Genomic DNA, 19,493 nt, shown 5'->3' with positions numbered 1-19,493 from the left:
CTTACAATGTTGAGTCTTTCCTGCAGAGCAACACAGATAAACCAGGTTCCTCTTCTACATAACTATCCTTCAAATACCTGGAGATGGTTTAATATTTCCCTTCAGTCTTCTTTTCCAGGTTGAACTTTCCAAGTCCTTCAACTATTCCTGATATAAGTCCCATTTATAGATCTCTCCATTAAGGATGACCTGTTCTAGACTGATTCTAGTTTGCCAATATTGCTCTTGAATTGTGTGACCTGGAACTGAATGCTATATTTCAGGTACAGTTTTAGTAGCATAGAATAAACTGGAATTCTTTCCATGATCTTTTCAGAACACTCCTGTTATTATGCTTCTCGCTAGATTATACTTTTTACTCACTCAATAGTTATTTAGTAAGTTGCCAGCATGTGCCAGGCAGCGTGCTAGGTATGGGAATACAAAGGTGGATGATACACAATCCCTGTCTTTAAGGGGCTGCCTGCTAGTGGAAAATATATTGGCTTATATAATCCTGTAGCCAGTCAAAATCCTGGATCTTCTACTTGTCTGTATAATTTGTGAGCTCAAAAGTAGAAATATGAGGTTACTAGTTTTATGTGGCGGTTTGTGGATAGGACCAGAGAAATTCATACTTTGCTTACTAAAGCCAAACTTTAAACCCTATACTTAGTTAAAAGAAAAAACAAGTAAGCAAACAGACCTCTAGAAAAAATGTTAGTCTGGAACTTATATTGTTTCCTTTCCTTTTCTATTTCAAGTCTGCTAGAATTTTCTATGAAAAATATGTAATAGAAATTAAAAACAGTAGCTTTGCCATTAACTGTGATACAATGAAGGTAAAGACTGCAAAATGATCCATTGCTTCTTATGAATCTATCATAAGAGGTAATTTTAGGTTAGGTCATTTCCTGAAGTCTAACTGCAGAGGATACCAAAAATTAGAAGGGGTTTTGAGAATTTAAATGTCTTTATATGCCATCATCAAATCTTGATCCTCAATGGTCCTACCATATCTAACTACTCTGCCCCCATTTCTCCAAACAAAACTAAGCATCTGTCAGTTCAGATAAATGATATTTCTCTTTAAGCTGCTGAGGAAATTTGGCAGCTCTCCTTAGGAGCCTCCTCATGATCTGATCATACGTTCAAGATGCTCCAGGTGTTCTATCTATTAAGATTAAAGGATACTTAAATCTTTGCAGACCCTGTAAGTTTAGCATCTTTTTTCTTTTTTTTGCCATAGTGTTTTCTTCAGTTCAAATGTCCCCCATTCCTGTACATGGGCTCTACAAAAGTTAGGTGAATTATCAGAGTAAGTCTAACAACGTTAAGAAGTCAGAGACTTGGGATCCCTGGGTGGCTCAGCGGTTTAGCACCTGCCTTCAGCCCAGGGTGTGATCCTGGAGTCCCGGGATCAAGTCCCACATCGGGCTCCCTGCGTGGAGCCTGCTTCTCCCTCTGCCTCTCCCTCTGTCTTTCATGAATAAATAAATAAAATCTTCAAAAATTTTTTTAAAAATAAAAAAATAAAAAATAAAAAAAGAAGTCAGAGACTTATGTGGAAGAAGACAGGAGGTTTTATCGAAATAACATAAGAGATCATTTAAAAAGATGATCTCTTATATAAAAGAGTTGGCTGTCCAGCAGTCAAACTATAAGATCTAAATAGCCCTCCTACTCCACATAGAGCAAAAATTCTTGGAACTAAAAAAAAAAAAAAAAATCCAGTGAAAACTAATAAAAGCTTCCAGGCTCTGGTTGAAAGCAAACAGATTCTAGAGTTTAAGGGATTTCGTCTGTGGTTGGGTTAGGTGGTTGCAGTGAATAGAGAGTCAAAAAGCAGAGATAGGGATAATCAACCAACTGGAAGCCTCTTGGAGTGGTCCCAGCATGGAAAGACTCATGCATATCACAGGCTGGGGCAGATGAGTGGAAGACACTAGAGGAGCCTCCTGACCACCAGTCTACTCTGGACATAGTAGAGAATTGCTCAACCTGGTCTTATGGACTCTATGTGTATACCTAAGAGTAAGAACCAGACACTGGAGAGGCTAGTGATCATGGCTAGATTTGTCTTTTTGGGAAAACCATATAGATTATTTTATAATTTAGGTCTTCTCTCCCAAGTAGATTGAAAACCCCTTGTGGGAGGAGAATGAAGTTTTACTACAATCCTTTCTTTATAAATAGTAAGACTTCAAATAAAGTGTTATTGAGTATTGATGAACTCTTTCATATCTATGTTGAGAATGGCCAGCTTGGAGAGTTAATGAAAAAAATACTGGCATGTTGTATGAGGAGGTATTTTTTTTATTCCATTGAAATAGTTGCTTAGTCTCCATTATTTCATTTAAATTTATTGAGAATCCACATAATACTGTATGAGATAATTCAGGGATATGTAAAAAAATACGACATGATTACTATCCTCAAGCAATTTATCATCTAATAGGAAGGAAAACCTCAAATAAATGCAGAATTAATGAGACTATTGAGAGAAGGGTATAAAGGGATAAGAATGATATGCATAATTATAAATATTTGCCCCCCTCTTTGATAGTTTAAATATTTTATTATTAGTATATATTTATACCAATTAAAATGTATATGTATATATAAATGCATATATGTAGATATGTATGTAGTATGTGTATAATGTTATGCATATTTATAATATTTTATATTTATATACAATATATGGTATTATACAGAGTATAATTTTTATATTGAATATCCCATTTTATTTTATATGTATATGTGTAATTTAAATAGATACTTGGGTACATGTACATATTTATGTAATAGAAGTAGAATAATCCTCTCTCTACTACTTTGGGACACAGTGGACTTAGTGGGTAAGAGTGCTAGTTCTAGGGGCACCTTGCTGCCTCAGTCAGAAGAGCATTAACTCTTGATCTCAGGGTTATGAGCTCAAGCCCTACATTGGGTGTAGAGATTACTAAAAAAAACTAAATAAAAAAAAAAGAGTACTAATTTAAAGTCAAATTGCTGGAGGTTAAATCTTAACTTTATCACTTATCAGTCATATGACTTTGGATAAACAAATTAACCTATTCAAATCTCACTTCTTTATCTATAAAATAGAAATTTATGATACCAATCTCTCAGCATTATTATGAGATTAAATGAGATATTGCATGTAAAGTGGTAGGCACAGTATTGGTAAATAAATGGTAGTTGTGCTGTTTTATTATGTCATCTAACATAGCATGAATATTTTCCTAACACACTAAGTACTTTTTAAGTGAATCCTGGTATATTCTCAATATATGTTTGCTGAATGAATTAATGAAAAATGCAATGATTACTTTATGTATTATATGAGCTTCATGTATATGTTCAATGTAATAAAGGGGCAACTCAAATGGTGAGAAATGCTCTGTCCATAGGTCCAAGTCTTACTTGACACTGTTTCAGAAATTGGTGATACATACACATCAAAAAGGAATTCCAAGGAACTTAAAAGGATGTATATTGTAGTTAACATAGATGAAATACTTAAAGAAAAAAGAAACAAAGAGTCTTTCATATACCACAATGAAAAAATTGAGGTCTAAAAGAACAAGTGAAGAAAAGGTTATGTTTTAACATTCTGGTTATGGGGGGAAAGGAAAAACCTATCCTGCCTTTCTTTTCTTTTTTTTTTTTTTTAAGATTTTATTTATTTATTCATGAGAGACACACAGAGAGAGACAGAGAGGCAGAGACACAGCCAGAGGGAGAAGTAGGCTCCATGCAGGGAGCCCGACATGGGACTCGATCCCAGGGCTCCGGGATCCGGCCCCAGGCTGAAGGCGGCACCAAACCTTTGAGCCACCCGGGCTGCCCCTGCCTTTATTTTCATTACTTAAAATTTAAAACTCTGGTCTCTAAAACACTGAATGTTGGTAATAAGAGTCATCTCAGCTGGTTTGTAGGCACAGCCCATTAATCTATGCTTACTTTTAAAAAATCTTAAAAGGCTTTGTGGAAGTAACTGGTAGAAATAAAAAAAAAAAAAAGTCAATACCAAAAGCCACTATCACTAGGACTACTTGCAGTTACACCATACCATGTGTTTAAAAACAATTCCCTGCAACAACATGGAAGGAGCTAGAGAGTATAATACTTTGTGAAATCAGTCAGAGAAAGACAAATACTGTATGATTTCACTCATACATGGAATTTAAGAAACAAAATAAATGAGCAAAGGAAAAAAAGAAGAGGAAAAAAACAAACCAAGAAACAGATTCTTAACTATAGGGAACAAACTGATGGTAATGCTGGTGGAGGGGGGAGGATGTTTGAAATAGTTGATAGAAATTAAGAAGCGCACTTGTCATGATGAGCACAGGGCGATGATGTATGGAAGAGCTGAATCACTGTATCATATACCTGAAACTAATATAAAACTGTACATTAGGGGATGCCTGGGTGGCTCAGTGGTTTAGCGCCTGCTTTTGGCCCAGGATGTGATCTGAAGACCGGGGATCGAGTCCCGCATCAGGTTCCCTGCATGGAGCCTGCTTCTCCCTCTTCCTCTTTCTCTCTGTGTCTCTCATGAATAAATAAATAAAATCTTTTTTTAAAAATACTGTACGTTAACTCTACTGAAATTAAAATTTAAAAACAATTTAAAAAATTCTCATTTGCAGTCAGATTACTAGTTATACCCTCTATCTGTAAATCCTTTTCTGCGGTCCTCACCTTAGCAGTGGCATGAGGGGAAGCACCCTTCTCCAGTAGCAGCAGTGCCACCTTCTGGTTGTCATAATGAGCAGCAACATGGAGCGGGGTAAGGCCATTCTGTAAAGGGTGTGTTTAAATTCAGCATTAATGAATTAGCGTGAGCTGCCCTGAGCTACCAAAATGCATGGAGACTGATATAGATTAAGTCCATGTTAATTAATTAATACGGTCAATGCAAAATCAAATGAATACCTAATGATTTTCATATTAGAAGCTTAGCTAAAACTGAAAATGTTTGGTGGAGCTTAAGTTAGCACAGGTTATCTTGATATCCACTATAAATAAAAGTCTAAAATGCTATGCAAGAATCGACATTGCAAGGATGCTTCTAAATTTAGAGAAGTTCTGTGCCCTGTTGTGACAGGAACATACACTTGAGGCACAGCTCTGAATGCCTTCTAAATTAGTGTGTATGTGGACAGGTCATGGACAGATATCCCCATCGTGTCTATTTGGCATAGTTTCATCAGTTGCTTTCATATTCCTTCCAGAAGAGTGAGAAAAATATCTTGAAGTACAGATCTTCAAAGCTTCCAACCTGACTAAAGTGTTACGTAACTGCCATGTATTAGAAAAACCCTTTACCTTCCCTGCAGAATCTGCGGCAGCACGGCGTTGCAGGAGAAGCTTTGCCACATCCAGGCTTCCATACTTGGCTGCTACGTGCAGGGGAGTAAAACCCTTCTGAAAATGTGAAGAACAGAGTAAAATGTAATATTTGTTTTTGTGGTTCCTAACAAAATCTTTTTTTATTTGTTAACATATTAAGCAAACTATGTTGAGTCTCTATGTTTGGGAAAAATACTAGAAGCATTAAATCTGCTAGTCATGAACAAGGACTACAATAGAGAAGGAAACTTAACATGTAAGAGTGTGACTTGATAGCCTGAACAAAACAAATTGTATTTTAAGGACTTGAAACTGCTATTTAACTTTATAGGTTTGAGATTTATAAAAGCCACTACTCTCCCTCAAAGGGCTCTGATTATTGATTGGGCGTAGAGATGGGGAGAGCTTGTCTTTTTCTTGCCTCTAAAATTAATAGGATGGAGACAAGAGCTGCCTTCTCTCCAATCCTTCTCTTTCTTTCTATACATTTTATAATACCTGAATTCTGAATTTCTACCTTTAAATTTTAGTATATTTCAGCAGCCATTGGTAAAAAAATATTGTGATTCAGGTGATTTGTATTTTCTACAGAAATAGCTAGATAAATGGTCAACAGAGAAAAAAATGCTCACTATTAAAAACCACCTCCCATCCTGTTATCCCCGTTCCCAGAAGACCCACACTGTATAAAAAAGATCAATTCCTTTTGTAAAATACACTCTACTTCTGGCATAATGTTGAGCTGATTAACATCAGACTTTTAAACACACCAAAGTATAAAACTTTTTTAAAAAGAATGCTCTGTTATCCATGTTAACATGTACAGATTCAATGTCCTGTGTGCCTAAGTAATGCCATTCTCTGTAATTAGCAGCATGTTACAAAAACAGCCAAGTCCCTGGACTCAGATCTCAAGGATGGCACAGTTCCTACACCATGATCTCAAATCCATCCTCTTGGCCAGACAGTCTAACCACATGCTCTTCTGGCACGAAAGTGAAAGTATGAGAGTTCCAAAGCTGACCAAGGCTTGTAACACACAAAGCAAATGTGCCTGGAGTAGGTGGTCTAAGGTATGGTTTATCCTTGGGACCACTGAAGCCTTTATCACAACACAGAATATCTCCCAAGAAACAATATTGCCCTTTCACAGTGTCACCACACAAATTATGTTTAATTAAGATGTTATTTTTCTTTTCACTTCCTTTTGAACATTTGGTACTAATAAGTCCTTGGAGAAGAGTGATTCTTTCACTGTCTCCAAATGTGGGACAAATATAGGAAGTATTTCCTCCTCTTGCATTAGTCCGCTGCAGCCAACATTTATTGTTAATGTTCAATCTCTGCTCAAAGTACACAATGATTAGGGTGACAGTCAGGAAGAAGTAGAATTCTTTAAGAAACAACCACATGGTAAAGGAAGAAAAATAAATGCCTTGTCCTTAAAGTCCTGCTGGAATAGTGATCCAGCCCCTTTGTAAATTTGGAACCTATTATTAGACAAAACTACATAGAATCTTTACTGTGGAATCACAAAATAGAGGTTGGAAAGCATCTCTTGAGTCACACATCTTCCTCCTTCCCCTATGTTAATCTCATCAGGATTTCATTTACCCTTTGATATTTATAAACACTCAAATAGTTCTAATGATGATGAGTCAACTATTCATCAAAACCCCAGTGAGTTCTACTATTGAACTGCTCAGTTTAATAGTTCCTTCTATTTAACCACCCTATTTTACTATTGTTTTAGACATATCTTTTAAATCCTAAAAATTTTTGCAAGGCACTGTTTTATTCTCTATTCCTGTATTTTACAGATCTGAATTTGTCACCTTCATCTGATGAGACAATTACCCAGTGTCTCTTGGGTTGTTCTTGTTATTACTATTATGTTTGTTGATTAGCTTCTGTTTTTTTTTTTTTAATGACTTTTAAAATCCTTTCAACTCTTCAGATTTCAGCATTTGATTAATTATCTATTTCTTACATTAAAACATGTTTTATAGCCTCAAGCAACCAGATTAAGTCATAATGGCTAGCAGGCTGCTCCTACCTCTAGGAGGACAAATGCCACAACACTATTTTAGTTCATACTTCTCCATCCAATGTAGTATTTATGCCTATTTGTTATGAGAACATTGAAAATATCTTTTAAATAATATGAATCACTGTTGATTTGTAGGAATTATTTCGCCTTGCAAACGATACACTTGCTGTGGGCTTTAAACGTGTCTCATTTTTCTACTCTTCTGTACCCATCCAATTTCTTTTTCTCTGATTAACTGAGTGTGTTCATGTCTTATTCTAAGTCATATCCGAATAGTGAATTTCAAATAGAATGTATCAAGTGAGAAAAAAATTATTCTGCCCTAGCATGAAACTTTCAGGCTGGTGTATACAAAGAATATACAACTAATAAAGTGATTGTCCAGCCCAGCTCTCTTGAGACACTGTAAATAACCAGGCAAGAATATAGCTGATAAAGATTAGAGAGCAGAATGGGAATGATAGCTGGAAAAAAATGCAATTAAGTGAATTTCTAGATAGTACTAACACTCTTAACAAATATAGTATTGCCAATTTAATGCAATTTTCTTTTCTTCATTAGTAATACTATTTCAATATATTTGGGAATCTTCTATTTTTTCCCCCTTCGGAATATATTATAGATTTTTTAATGGAGAGAGAAGAGAAAGTAGCCCTTACTCTATGGAAATAATCTTAGTTAAAGCACTAGTTACTTGTATTAGAAACAATACTATTTAGAAGAATGGAATCTAGCACTATTTATTGAAGATATTATATGGAATTTCACAATCCCCTTTGATGATTTCAGAAATGAATCTAAAATATTCAAGTAGAAAGAGGTAAGTCAGAGGCCTACAGAAGATCTTCCCTTCTTGTACAGTAGCACTGGGAAATCCTTACTCAGGATCCCACTTAGTACATGTTGTTATGAAGCCATCCCCCTTACCTTGGTAGCTAAGGAGTGGGCTGCTCCTGCTTCCAAGAGGACTGATGCCACATCGACCTGGCCTTCCCTGGCAGATATGTGCAGTGGTGTGTACCCATTTGTCGTGGCTGCATCTGGATGAGCCATATGTTGTAGAAGCAGCTGGACAATTTCTGTCTTACCCAGGCGAGAGGCAATGTGCAAAGGTGTCTGTTCCTCCTACAACTCAAGCCAAGTAAAAGATTAGTGCCAGAACAAGCCAAACTTCACTGATAAAATATTTCACTCAGATGTTTCCTGATGTCTTCTTGGCATCTCTAGGAAGTCCTATCCAAAAGGAAATTATTACTACTCTGACCATGATATATTTCATATTTTGTTATGGAGGTAACCTGTTTGGTCACAAAATCTTTCTTATATTTTTTTTAGTAGTATGTATTTCCATGAACTTGGTCATTGTTTCCTGGGCACAACAACATGTTTCTCAACTCATTAAGGCCTCAGCTCTTACTTACGCTTAAATACAAACTAGTGTGTGGTTCTGAATAAGAAAGAAATCTAGTCCAGAAGTATTAAGACCTAGATTCTCATCCAAAAGCTTTCACCGAGAGACAGTATTTATTCTGGGAACTATGTCAAGAGGAAAAGAACGAGGGATGCTGGGAAAACTGTTCTTACTCCACTCAAACAAGCCAAGGATAGAAATGCTGGTCATTTCCTTCAAAGAGAGACTGCAGATAAAGAAGATGTTATAATCTGATTTTTTTTTTAAATGTTGTTCCAGGAAACATTGCAGATGGTTCTGGGACTTGCATCCAGGACTTCAACATGAAATGCAAGAAGCAAATGAGTACTTGCCAAGTGCTTTCATTTAGAAACACAGAGAAGAAGACATAGCTGGTACGAGGAATAGGGAGGATATGTTGGAAGAGGCTCAAGAAATCATGTGACTCTAATGTATAGTCAGGAAAATGTTTTCATTTCAGTGTTAAGAGAATTAGGCTAAACCATTCTTTTATAAAAAGAAAAGTGAGCATAACCTGAGTAATGAAAAAAAGGTATGTCTTTACAATGTGTTCAAGGGCATGTTATAATCAAAGTGAGGAAGGAAAAGCTGGGTTAGCTTCCTAAGCTATGAATGAATGGGAAAAAAAAGATAAAGTGGGAAAGAGCTTTTCAAATAAATGTAGTATGTTAAAGTATAAGAAAAAAAAAGTATTCAGAGGGAGCTACAGGAGGAGATGAAATAGCATTGTATGAATTTTAGGGTGGTGAGAAGTAAATAATAAAAAACAATAATACAAGTGTTTTAGCAATAGAATTGGAATCTTTTTTAAAAAAATGCAATTTATAAACTTCCTTCATGTATGATGCATACTTGATTCTATTCTTACAAAAGATCCGAGAGGAAGTCATAAAATGTATTAGACCATTTTCTAGAAAACAGGTTAAGAGGAATTAAAGTGGTTCTCCAGGATTGTTTGAGGTCACCAGCTTATTAAAACAGGACTTGAATTCAGGCATTGGATTCCACAGACATTCATTGGCCTACACATCCTATAGAAATAGACACAGTCAGTTGGCCACTGAGAAAACCTACTGAATGAGGTGACTCTCAATAGGAAAGGAAATTGACAACACTTTAGAAGATAGAACTGTCTTCTAAAATACAGTGGAGAAGAAGAGCCAAATAGGGAAAATTAAGTTACAAGGATAAATGGAGAGCAAAACAACAATAAAAGAACCAAAAAACTTGAAAATGGCTATCATGAACATCTGCTGTTTCTGGGTTTCCCTTCTTATACATCTCCCCAGCACAATTTGATAGAGGTGGGCATTGCAAGTGACATAATCTAAAAGGTAGGAGAGCTGGGGCAATAAGGACACCTTCATCCAGAGTTGGTAGCAGCCAAGTATTTGGTTAAATTATCAACTCTTGTCCCTTGGTTCTTAGACCTCAGATTATTAAAGTACTTGATTTTGTTTGTTTGGGTTTTTAATTTTTTTAAAGAAATAAACTGTCTTGCCTACTTTCTTCAACTTTTGGTATAGTTCTCTCTGAAAGCGAAAAAGGAAAGAACAAACAAGTTTGGTTAGAAAGTCCTTCCAATCGTAACTAGGTTATGAAGTTTTTTTAAGGTTTGGGTAATTATTTCCCTGTTGAATTGCAAAAGTTGAATTTGCTGCTCCAAACTAAAGTTAAATTCAAGCCAAAAAAATGGGAAAGCACAGAAAATAATATTCATGGAAAGGCCTTTAACAAGAGGGAGTTATTAGCTTGATCTTCTAAGCCTCTTCCAAATATACAGGACAATAATTCCCTCATCATAAAGTGTCATTGACTATGAGACAGCCTGGACCAGGAAGATATGAGCTCTGCCTTACTACCACAAGCTACAGTCTTCCAAAATTAGGAAGACTTGCTGAGCCCCAACTTCTTTACCAAAAGACAAATAGCAATGGCTGGGATAAGGTTCAAATATTTGATAAAATTTCTGCTATTAGTTTCTAACTAACAAGATTCCCATGAACCAAACTGACTGGTAGCTAACTCAAGCTTTACGGTGAATTATGTTTCAAGTGAGTTTAAGTCTAGGGCCTCTGTGACTGCTCAATCTCTGAAAGCAAATGCCAGCACCCCCATATTGTGCCAACAGAACATGGGCACCTCAAATAAGAGAGCTCCCTGATGGGGAGGCCCCAGTGGTTCTCTCAGTCATATCCATGGAGGTTACTGGTCTGGTCAAGGAAGGACCTTTGTGAGAGCAGGGTCTGAGGGCAAGCACACTGACTGACCAACAAACTTATGCCATTGCAGTCCCTGCTTTCTAGTCTGTCCAGAAAAATATGCCTTATGCTCTTGACTTAGGAGAATATCCAGCTCGCACTTTTAAAATGAGAGACAATGTTATAGTAAATGATTTTTTTATTTCATTATATATTGGGAATAGCACCATGAGTATACAACCATGAGATATTATTTCTAAACCTGATTAAGAATACAGACTATCCAGAGATCTCACCCTTGGAGTTTAGTGTAGTAACCAAGTATAATTGTTGACCATCTCCCCTCTGGGAGGGAGTGAATTATAGAGCAATGTATTAGGTTAAGAGAGAGAATTTTCAGAAGTGTGTGCATGTGAGTATATGTGCTGAGAAACCAGGAGGTGAAACAGAAAAGACAGGTTTTTATTTTTCTGTTCAATATCTCCTATAACCTTTTTCTGGGAAGAGCCCTTCCTGCTTTGGGAAAAGAGGGCATCTCACACTATATGTGGCTCTGGAGGGGCTGCCAATCATCTCACCACATTTCATGAATGAACCACATGAAAGAGCATGGAACCTAGGCTTGATACTATATCCTGGCCATAGTGATCAGCTCAGGTGGAAATGTGACTAATTTAGAATCCTGTTGTTTGTTTAGATAGGAGAGACAAGGGCTCTCTTTATATCCGAAATGGAGATAATAATGTCAGCAGAAAAAAGCTAGGAGAAAGATACAGAACCAAGGGAGAACCCTTTTCTTACTCTTTCTAACTCATGACATCAGGCAAGACAGCACAATTTTGGATTTCAGGACCCAAAGCCACCCTACAACACATATTGTTCTGTGTGTTAAATAAGATAATTTGTGTTAAAATGCTTTATGAAGCACTTTTCACCACTGTGAAAAGGTTAACTAAATCAAAAGATTTCCAGTCAAACCTAAAGAGCTAACAAAAAAAAAAGAAAGAAAAGAAAAGAAAAAAAAGAAGAAAAGAAATTCATAGTGAAAGTAATACTTAAAATAGAACATGTGAAAAGGAAAACCTTAGCTTCTTGCTGCTCAGTATAATCCCAGGATCAGAAACATGGGCATCGCCTATGAGTTTGTTTGAAATGCAGATTTTGGGCCTCTCCCCAGATCTTATAAGTTCAATTGGATTTTGACAAGATCCCCAGGTGATGTCCGACATAATGACTTTTCAGTAGCAAGGCTCTATAAGGCTATGGTAGTTTCTCCTGTCCAGAGCCAGAGAGATACTATAGGGAAGGAAGTTTAGTTGCAACTTAGGATGGGTGGTAGAGCTGAAAAATCACAGGATCATGAAATTTGATATTTAAATAAGGAGGAATAAAAAAATTAAAGACGTTTATTTACATATGTAGACCATGACACTAAATGTAGTTGCAAAAGAGAATTAAAATGATAGAATTGGCGGTGTCTGGGTGGCTCACTCAGTTAAGTGTCCAACTTTTGATTTCGGCACTGGTCATGATCTCAGGGTTGTGAGATGGAGCCCCACATGGAAACTGCTTAAGATTCCCTCTCTCCTTCTTCCTCTGCCCCTCCCACTCACACACGCTCTCTCTCTAAAAAAATACCAAAACAATAGAATTGATGGAATTTGTGTGGAAAAAATTAAAAATACATAAATGTTATAACATTTCAAAGTAAAGAGTCTGTAGCCAACGGATTGGAGGAAGGGGTTTCAGATGGTATCCAAAAAAGCATAAGGCAATAATAACAGGTTAAATTGATAACATAAAAAAATTGACAAAGATACATGAAAATAAGCAAATTTTCACTAAAAATAAATTATAATTTGAATATGGACAAATATTAAATGGTTTTATTTTGAGAGATAAACAGGAAATCCTTTTATTATTCAATATAGATTACAAACATTTATCAGAAATATTATCACAATAGTGAAGATCATGATACTCAGAGTACATTGACTGATAACTTTTTTTTAACAGCTGAATGCCAGGTAATCTTGAAAGGAAATGAAAACAGGCAGAGCACAGAAATTTTTTAGGGCAGTAAAGCTAGTCTGCATAATAAGGATGGATACATGTCAATATACATGTCAATTTGTCCAAACCTGCAGAATGTGAAACACCAAGAATAAACCCTAATGTAAACTATGGATGCTGGGGGATTATGATGTGTCAATGTGTGTTCATCAATTGCAACACATGTACCACTGTAGTGGAGAAAATTGATAACTCAGGAGCCTATTCACATGTAGGATCAGGGCATATAGGGGAAATCTCTGTAACTTCCTCTCAATTTGCTATGAACCTAAAACTGCTCTTAAAAAATTGTCTTGGGGTAGGGGAGAAACAAGAAAAATGCCAAGGCTGGGAAGCATACAGTTTGAATAACAAAAACTCTAAACATATAAGAACATAAAATACCAATGATGATTACCAAAGAACATAAATTACACTACTCACACAATGGATAAAAAGGCAGATAAAATCCAAAAGGACAAGACTAAGGTCAAAGCTGCCCATGTTTCACTGGATTTTTCATGAAGGTCTGTGGAAAAAATGCTATTAAATTCGTGGAGTCAGAGAATGTTAAGAAAGTCTTGAAAGGAGCTTCAAGGTTTCTAAGTCTAACCTTTATATTTTAATGATAAAAACCTAGAAGTGCAATGACTTGCCTGAAATGACAATGTGCAGGACTCTAGCCAGATGCTTTCATTCCAATACAGTGCCATTTCCAAAAGGGAGTCATGATGGCACAATTCAGGTGAACTGAGTTCTAGCTTTGGTACATCAAGGAACACTTGAAGAAAAGTGTTCAAATAGTCGATGAGAATCCCAAAGATGCTAGTGTAAAAGTTAATGGAATGACATGGAAAAGGAAACTGAAGATATAGTATGTTGATAAAAATCACTAGTGTATTCAGTGTTAGAGGAAGAAGGTGAAAAAAGCAATTGGAAAGTGAAAAGAAAAGGAAGGAAAAAATCAGTCTGTGAAGGGATTAGAAGCCAATTAGAAACAAGAGACTCCAGTCAAGGAATCCTTAGGGCCAAAATTCTTCTATTTTGGAATAGTGGAAGAGCAGAATGTCCAACTACGTAAAGTCAAAGAAGAAAAATAGAACTCATTATAAAAAGGAAGAAAATAAAATAGATAACATTCAAACTTTGAGTACAATTGTCTTTAAGTAACAAGTAAGTAATGTCTGTGGAAATTTGATTGGCTTTAAGGTATGAAATAAATTTTAATATTCATTGTATCTATAATGTGGGTAATTTTGTTTAATTCATGAAAAGAAAAATATATGTAAAAATATTTTCATAGGTTAAAATGATTAGGTTAGTCAATGACACATTTCTTAGGTCCTAAGTTATATATATATATGTATTTCAAATGTCAGTTTCTGAAATTGGGCTGCATTTTATTGAGTATATTTACTATACCATTTCCTTCTCTGCTTGAAAAACTATTGAATTGATGTTTTCACTTAAAGTCCATGGCATTTCTAAATCAAGGAAATGAAGAATAGCATTCTCTCTGAAGATAGAACTCATGCACACAAGAGGAGAGAACCCCGAGCACCAGCACCTACCCTGGCTCTGGCATCAACAAGGGCACCATTTCTCAGTAGGCATCGGACCACTTCGACCTGCCCTGCCCGGGCTGCCATGTGCAATGCTGTCTCCCCACGCTGCCAGGAAACAAAGATCATTGAGTCATATGTAAACCCACAGCTCTGTACGGTAAAGGATAAAAATGTGCCTTTTTGTGAAATTCAGCAGTCAATCCAAAGGTTAGGAAATCTATGAAAAGGCATAATTATTTCATATTTAGTCTGGAAGAATACAATTTTGTATCCTCCATCTTCATAGGGATAAAACAAATATTTATTTCATTTTTTTCAGTCTGTGACAAACAAGTGAACTTACCCAGACATCGAGTATACCCTCAGGTTTAACTTCATAGTCAATCTGGCATAACTTAAATTGCTTTAGGTGATTTGAAGTTGACTTCTATCCTTCAGACCTAAAATCTGTCATTGTCATATTTGACTATGTAATTACAACTTGATCTTATTTTAAGGAGAAACTCCAGATGTGAAAGATCAGGTCAACACAGTGCAAAAAAAATCATGTCATTTGTACCAGACTTAAGTCATTCCTTTTCAGAATTCAAAATTTACTTCTGAAATAAACTATTTTACATTGGGTTTGTCTTTGTGTTATAGGCTAGACAATGTCTGTTTACATAGGAAATTTGGTTTGCCCAGGATGTCCCCTTATGATTAATGAGCATAGTTAATTATAGACAGTTATTTGAAAGAACTACCAAGAGATGAGTAAAGCATCTGTTAACAGTGTCATCTGTTGAGGTGGGCAGCACTGGGCATCAGGTCATTTTTCAAGTATCTTTGTGCCACATCAAGATACAGCACAGTGATCAGGAAATGGTAGCTTAAACTGTAGCATGAAGGATGATGGTTAGATGAAAGAAATCTCGTCATTGAGAAACCTATTAATTACTGCCTGTAAGAGAAAAGGTTTTTGTTTTCATTTTAATCAACCTATTTTTTAAAACCCATGTAGTTCTGGTTCAGGTAAGGGTTCATTCTTCTAAACAATTCTATGGTTATAAAAAAACAAGACACGAACAGAAATGATTACCTCTAGTCACCACAACTATTCTAGAAAATAAAGCTGATTTCATTCAAGTAAAGTAAACCTTTCCAAGTAAGCTAAAAAAATCTTAAGTTGGTTGTGGTAATTGGATACTTCTGACAAATTCTAGTGAATAATTTCTTCTTATTTCTTGTACAACCTAAGTTTGATACATAGCTCACAGTTCATTTTTTCCTAGTATCTGAGAACCATTCCTTAGGAAGTTATGAAAAATTCATTTCAAATGATTTGATTTTGAAAGCATTAAACTGGACATCTACTCTAATATTTTTTCTTTTTTTGGTTGATAATTCATTTAGCCTCTAATGGCCTTGTTTAATGATGACATGTTTTGACTTTTGCAAAGTAAATGTATCTGGAGTGTGTTAGCTTATAAAATCACATTATTGGAATAGCAATATTTATCTTAAAATTTGAGGTGTATGGCAAGATTATTTTAGTATAAATGTGTTTCAACTATTGCACAACTATTGCACTATTTCTAATTTTTGTTCTGTGTCACTTAAAACCTATCTCTAAATAGATCAAGTTAAGGTCTAACTATTCAACAACAACAAAAAGCCCTCAAATCCTTGCTCTATTTTAAGTCTTATAAAAGGATAGCAATTTTACTAGAAATAAAAACAAAAATAAATTTCCCTAATAAGAAGTCAAAGAGGTATCATAAGTACCTTACCTACTTAATGATAGATTTGTAAGTTTTGTTTACAAGCCACACTTTATCAATAAGGGGTTTTCAGAATGTAATATGTTTCCATTACTGATCTTAAGGTTCCCAAAATTCTTATTATATACTTAGAATGAGTTCTCGTTCAATCTTATTTAATGACTCCAGGGTAATTGATTTTTATTACAAACTACCCTTACCCTTTTATATTTATATTACCCTTGTTTATATATAAGTTTAAATAAAAATGAAAGATATATTATAAAATATAAAATATTTTTATGTTAAGCTTATTCACTTAAGTGTTGGAAGAAATTTTAAACATAATATGAAGTGTGAACTTAGCCATGAATCCATTGATTTTTATATGAGAAAACTTGGTAATACCTCATATTGTATCCTAGACAGCTCCCAAAATGTTTACTTTTCTATCCCCATGGTTGTCAATGAATACTTCGGATTATGGATGTATTACTACTGGTAGTCCAGCTGTCTGTTTTGACGTATATTTATGAGCTTTCCATAAAGGAAGCTTTCCAGTAATAATAACTGCACATGACTGAGTTATTGGTACATCTCACGCTTGGAGTGAATTTTGAGACAAAAACAAGACTGGCAAGAGAATGGGTATGCTCATGTCCAAAGCAGGTACTCAATTTCATGCCCCTCTTCTCAGTTGTTAAAACTGATTTTGCCGACAGCTACATTGACTTACACTTTGGCTGCATCAGTTGGAAAGCATCAAAGCACAACAGACAGCATTGCATTCAAAAATGCAACATGATTTCAGGCAACACACAAAGGCTCCAAGGGTGGGGTACTTTAGGGTCAGGAAATGACCAACTCTGACACAGCAAGCAGGCAGTAAGTGTTCACACAGTTTCTTAAACAACCTGCACAGAGTTTTGGATCTAGTAGCTATAGCCTCATATCCTGAGAATTCACGAGTTCACAGGCATCCCACTGTTAAAGAAATTAAATTCCTCTAAATGTAGGATTGCCAGATTTGGCAAACAAAAATATAGGATGACCAGTTAAATTTAAACTCCAGACAATGAGTAATTATTTTAGTATAAATGTGTTTCAACTTTTGCACAGTACATACTTATACTAAAAAAAAAATTGTCATTTATGTGAAATTCAAATTTAACTGGGAGTCCTGTATTTTATCTGGCAACCCTATGTATCAACATGGTATCTGCTCCCTGAAGGATATATAATACAAAAATAAAAATGAACAAACAAAAAATAAGTAGGAAATATCTTAAGGAGAGGATTACATTAGCAAGTGCCTCTCAAGTATCTGTTTTGAGAGGACTGAAGGAGAATAATGTGTAATAGACAAATGAGATGATAAAACAAAATAAAGTATCACAGAACATAGTTATATATGTTACCATTATAATATGATAACATAATTTAACACAGTATCACCATTGTTCCTTGATCCTGAAGGCAATGAAATACAAATAAGGAAAATACAGTATGGTGGGAAAGTACATAGGATACTTTTCTTGAAAGTTAGTGACTCATACAGCTCTCAATTTAAAAAAGAGGTGGTTATCATCTCTGCACAGAAAAAGGATGATGATGATTTCTTCTAAGTTCTAAGAAGTAACTAGAAATTCAACTCAAATTGGCATGTATTGAAATTAAAGATTAGTGTATAATATTATTACTTTATGACCCATAAGCTATAATTAGGGAAACAAACATAGACTACATTTCAAATATTTAATGGTTTTATGCTCCAATTGTGAATAATATAGAGTATTAAATAATATTTAAGCCAGATAAATTTATTTCACATGGATTTTGTCCATGCATCAGAGACTTTAGCACATAAACAGTGTGTAAAATTCAAAGAAAGAGAATGTGAGAGGGACTACAAATGAAAAGTGAAATTGAACATTCTGTTTCACAACTCAAATGGAATGATATACCAAAATTTAACAATAGTCAATCAACTGCTTTTGAAAACATGACTCAATAATAAGCACTGATGTTTGTTTGGGTAGAATTATTTCTACTGCATACTTTAAAAAATCTCAGTGTTGCAGTGGTCCCTGTTGAGCTTCAAATACATGACTACATCTTGTGCAGAGTAAGGAGAAAATTTTCATTAAATGACCAAAGTTTAAAGGGGCAGACTCCAAGAAAAATGAAAGAAATAATAAGGAAGTTGGAAGTAAAAATCCTAATTTGAATTAGGTAAAAGAATTCTCGGATATCCAATAGTTAAGGGCAGAATAAAAGTTGTCTTGAGACTAACATTCATTTCAAGATATACAAAAATGTTGCAATGGTTAAATTATTTCAAGGAAGAGAGGACTACACTCTAGCCAACAAAATCAAATCAAAATGAAAAATCAAAGAAAGGTTAGAAAATGAAAAATCCATGTTATTGAAGAGGGAAGGATTTGGTATCAAATAAAAATCCCTCCTATGGGTCTATGTCTCATTAACCATTTGGTATGACTTATCTTGTTACTGACTTGGCATGTTTTTCAAAATTACCTGGAACGTAATTCACTCAAACTGGAATGAGTCCTTCAGATTTTACTTCAACCAATCATTCATTCACGTTCCAAGGAGCTTTTGAAATGTGTCTTGTTTTAATAAATGTATTGAAGATGCAGGTTTAATCCATCTGCACCAGGAAGCTGAAAGGTCCCCAGCTCCCATTTTATTTCCCTAACACATTTCTTCTCAGCAAAGTTCTAGTAAGTATTTCGGTAACCTGGGATCACGGAGGTTCTCCTCAAAGCTCAGCTACTTGCTTTGCTGATGTACACACAAACATCCCTACACACAGCCATCCTCTCTCTTCCTCTCGCTCTTTCTTCCTGTGGTTATTCTGACCCCAGCCATACTCACAATGTTAGTGACATCTGGAGAGGCTCCGTTCTGCAGCAGAAGGAGGACAATGTTCAAGTGGCCCATGAAGGCAGCCACATGTATTGGTGTGAGGCCAGACTGCGAAACAAAGCAACAGTAGTTTTACTCCTCTGCACCCGTGGAGAGGTGGGCTTTGGGGACTTCTTCAGATAAATAAGGCTTGAATGAAGAGGACAAAAGATGGGCGACAGG

At 35.5% G+C, this 19,493-nt stretch overlaps 1 protein-coding gene and 1 long non-coding RNA gene across 51 annotated transcripts in view; one reads left to right on the top strand and one right to left on the bottom strand.

Annotated features, from left to right (window-relative positions):
• Window positions 1–19,493, bottom strand: part of ANK2 (ankyrin 2) — a 336,881-nt gene that overhangs the window by 97,204 nt on the left and 220,184 nt on the right. For 42 of the 50 annotated variants that reach the window (XM_072810346.1, XM_072810351.1, XM_072810352.1 and 39 more), the window contains 5 exons: window positions 19,281–19,379; window positions 14,650–14,748; window positions 8,321–8,518; window positions 5,320–5,418; window positions 4,693–4,791 (listed from right to left, as the gene is read on the bottom strand). In XM_072810346.1, coding sequence (XP_072666447.1) covers window positions 4,693–4,791; window positions 5,320–5,418; window positions 8,321–8,518; window positions 14,650–14,748; window positions 19,281–19,379 — 594 coding nt within the window. The remainder of the gene's footprint in view (window positions 1–4,692; window positions 4,792–5,319; window positions 5,419–8,320; window positions 8,519–14,649; window positions 14,749–19,280; window positions 19,380–19,493) is intronic. The other 8 variants (XM_072810384.1, XM_072810386.1, XM_072810381.1 and 5 more) reach the window with 3 other exon arrangements.
• Window positions 1–19,493, top strand: part of LOC140623768 (uncharacterized) — a 50,565-nt gene that overhangs the window by 11,964 nt on the left and 19,108 nt on the right. The window lies entirely within an intron of this gene.

Source organism: Canis lupus, chromosome 33, assembly GCF_048164855.1.
Source record: "Canis lupus baileyi chromosome 33, mCanLup2.hap1, whole genome shotgun sequence".
In the NCBI taxonomy this organism is placed as follows: Eukaryota; Metazoa; Chordata; class Mammalia; order Carnivora; family Canidae; genus Canis; species Canis lupus.
This window is presented reverse-complemented; position numbering and strand designations above follow the sequence as displayed.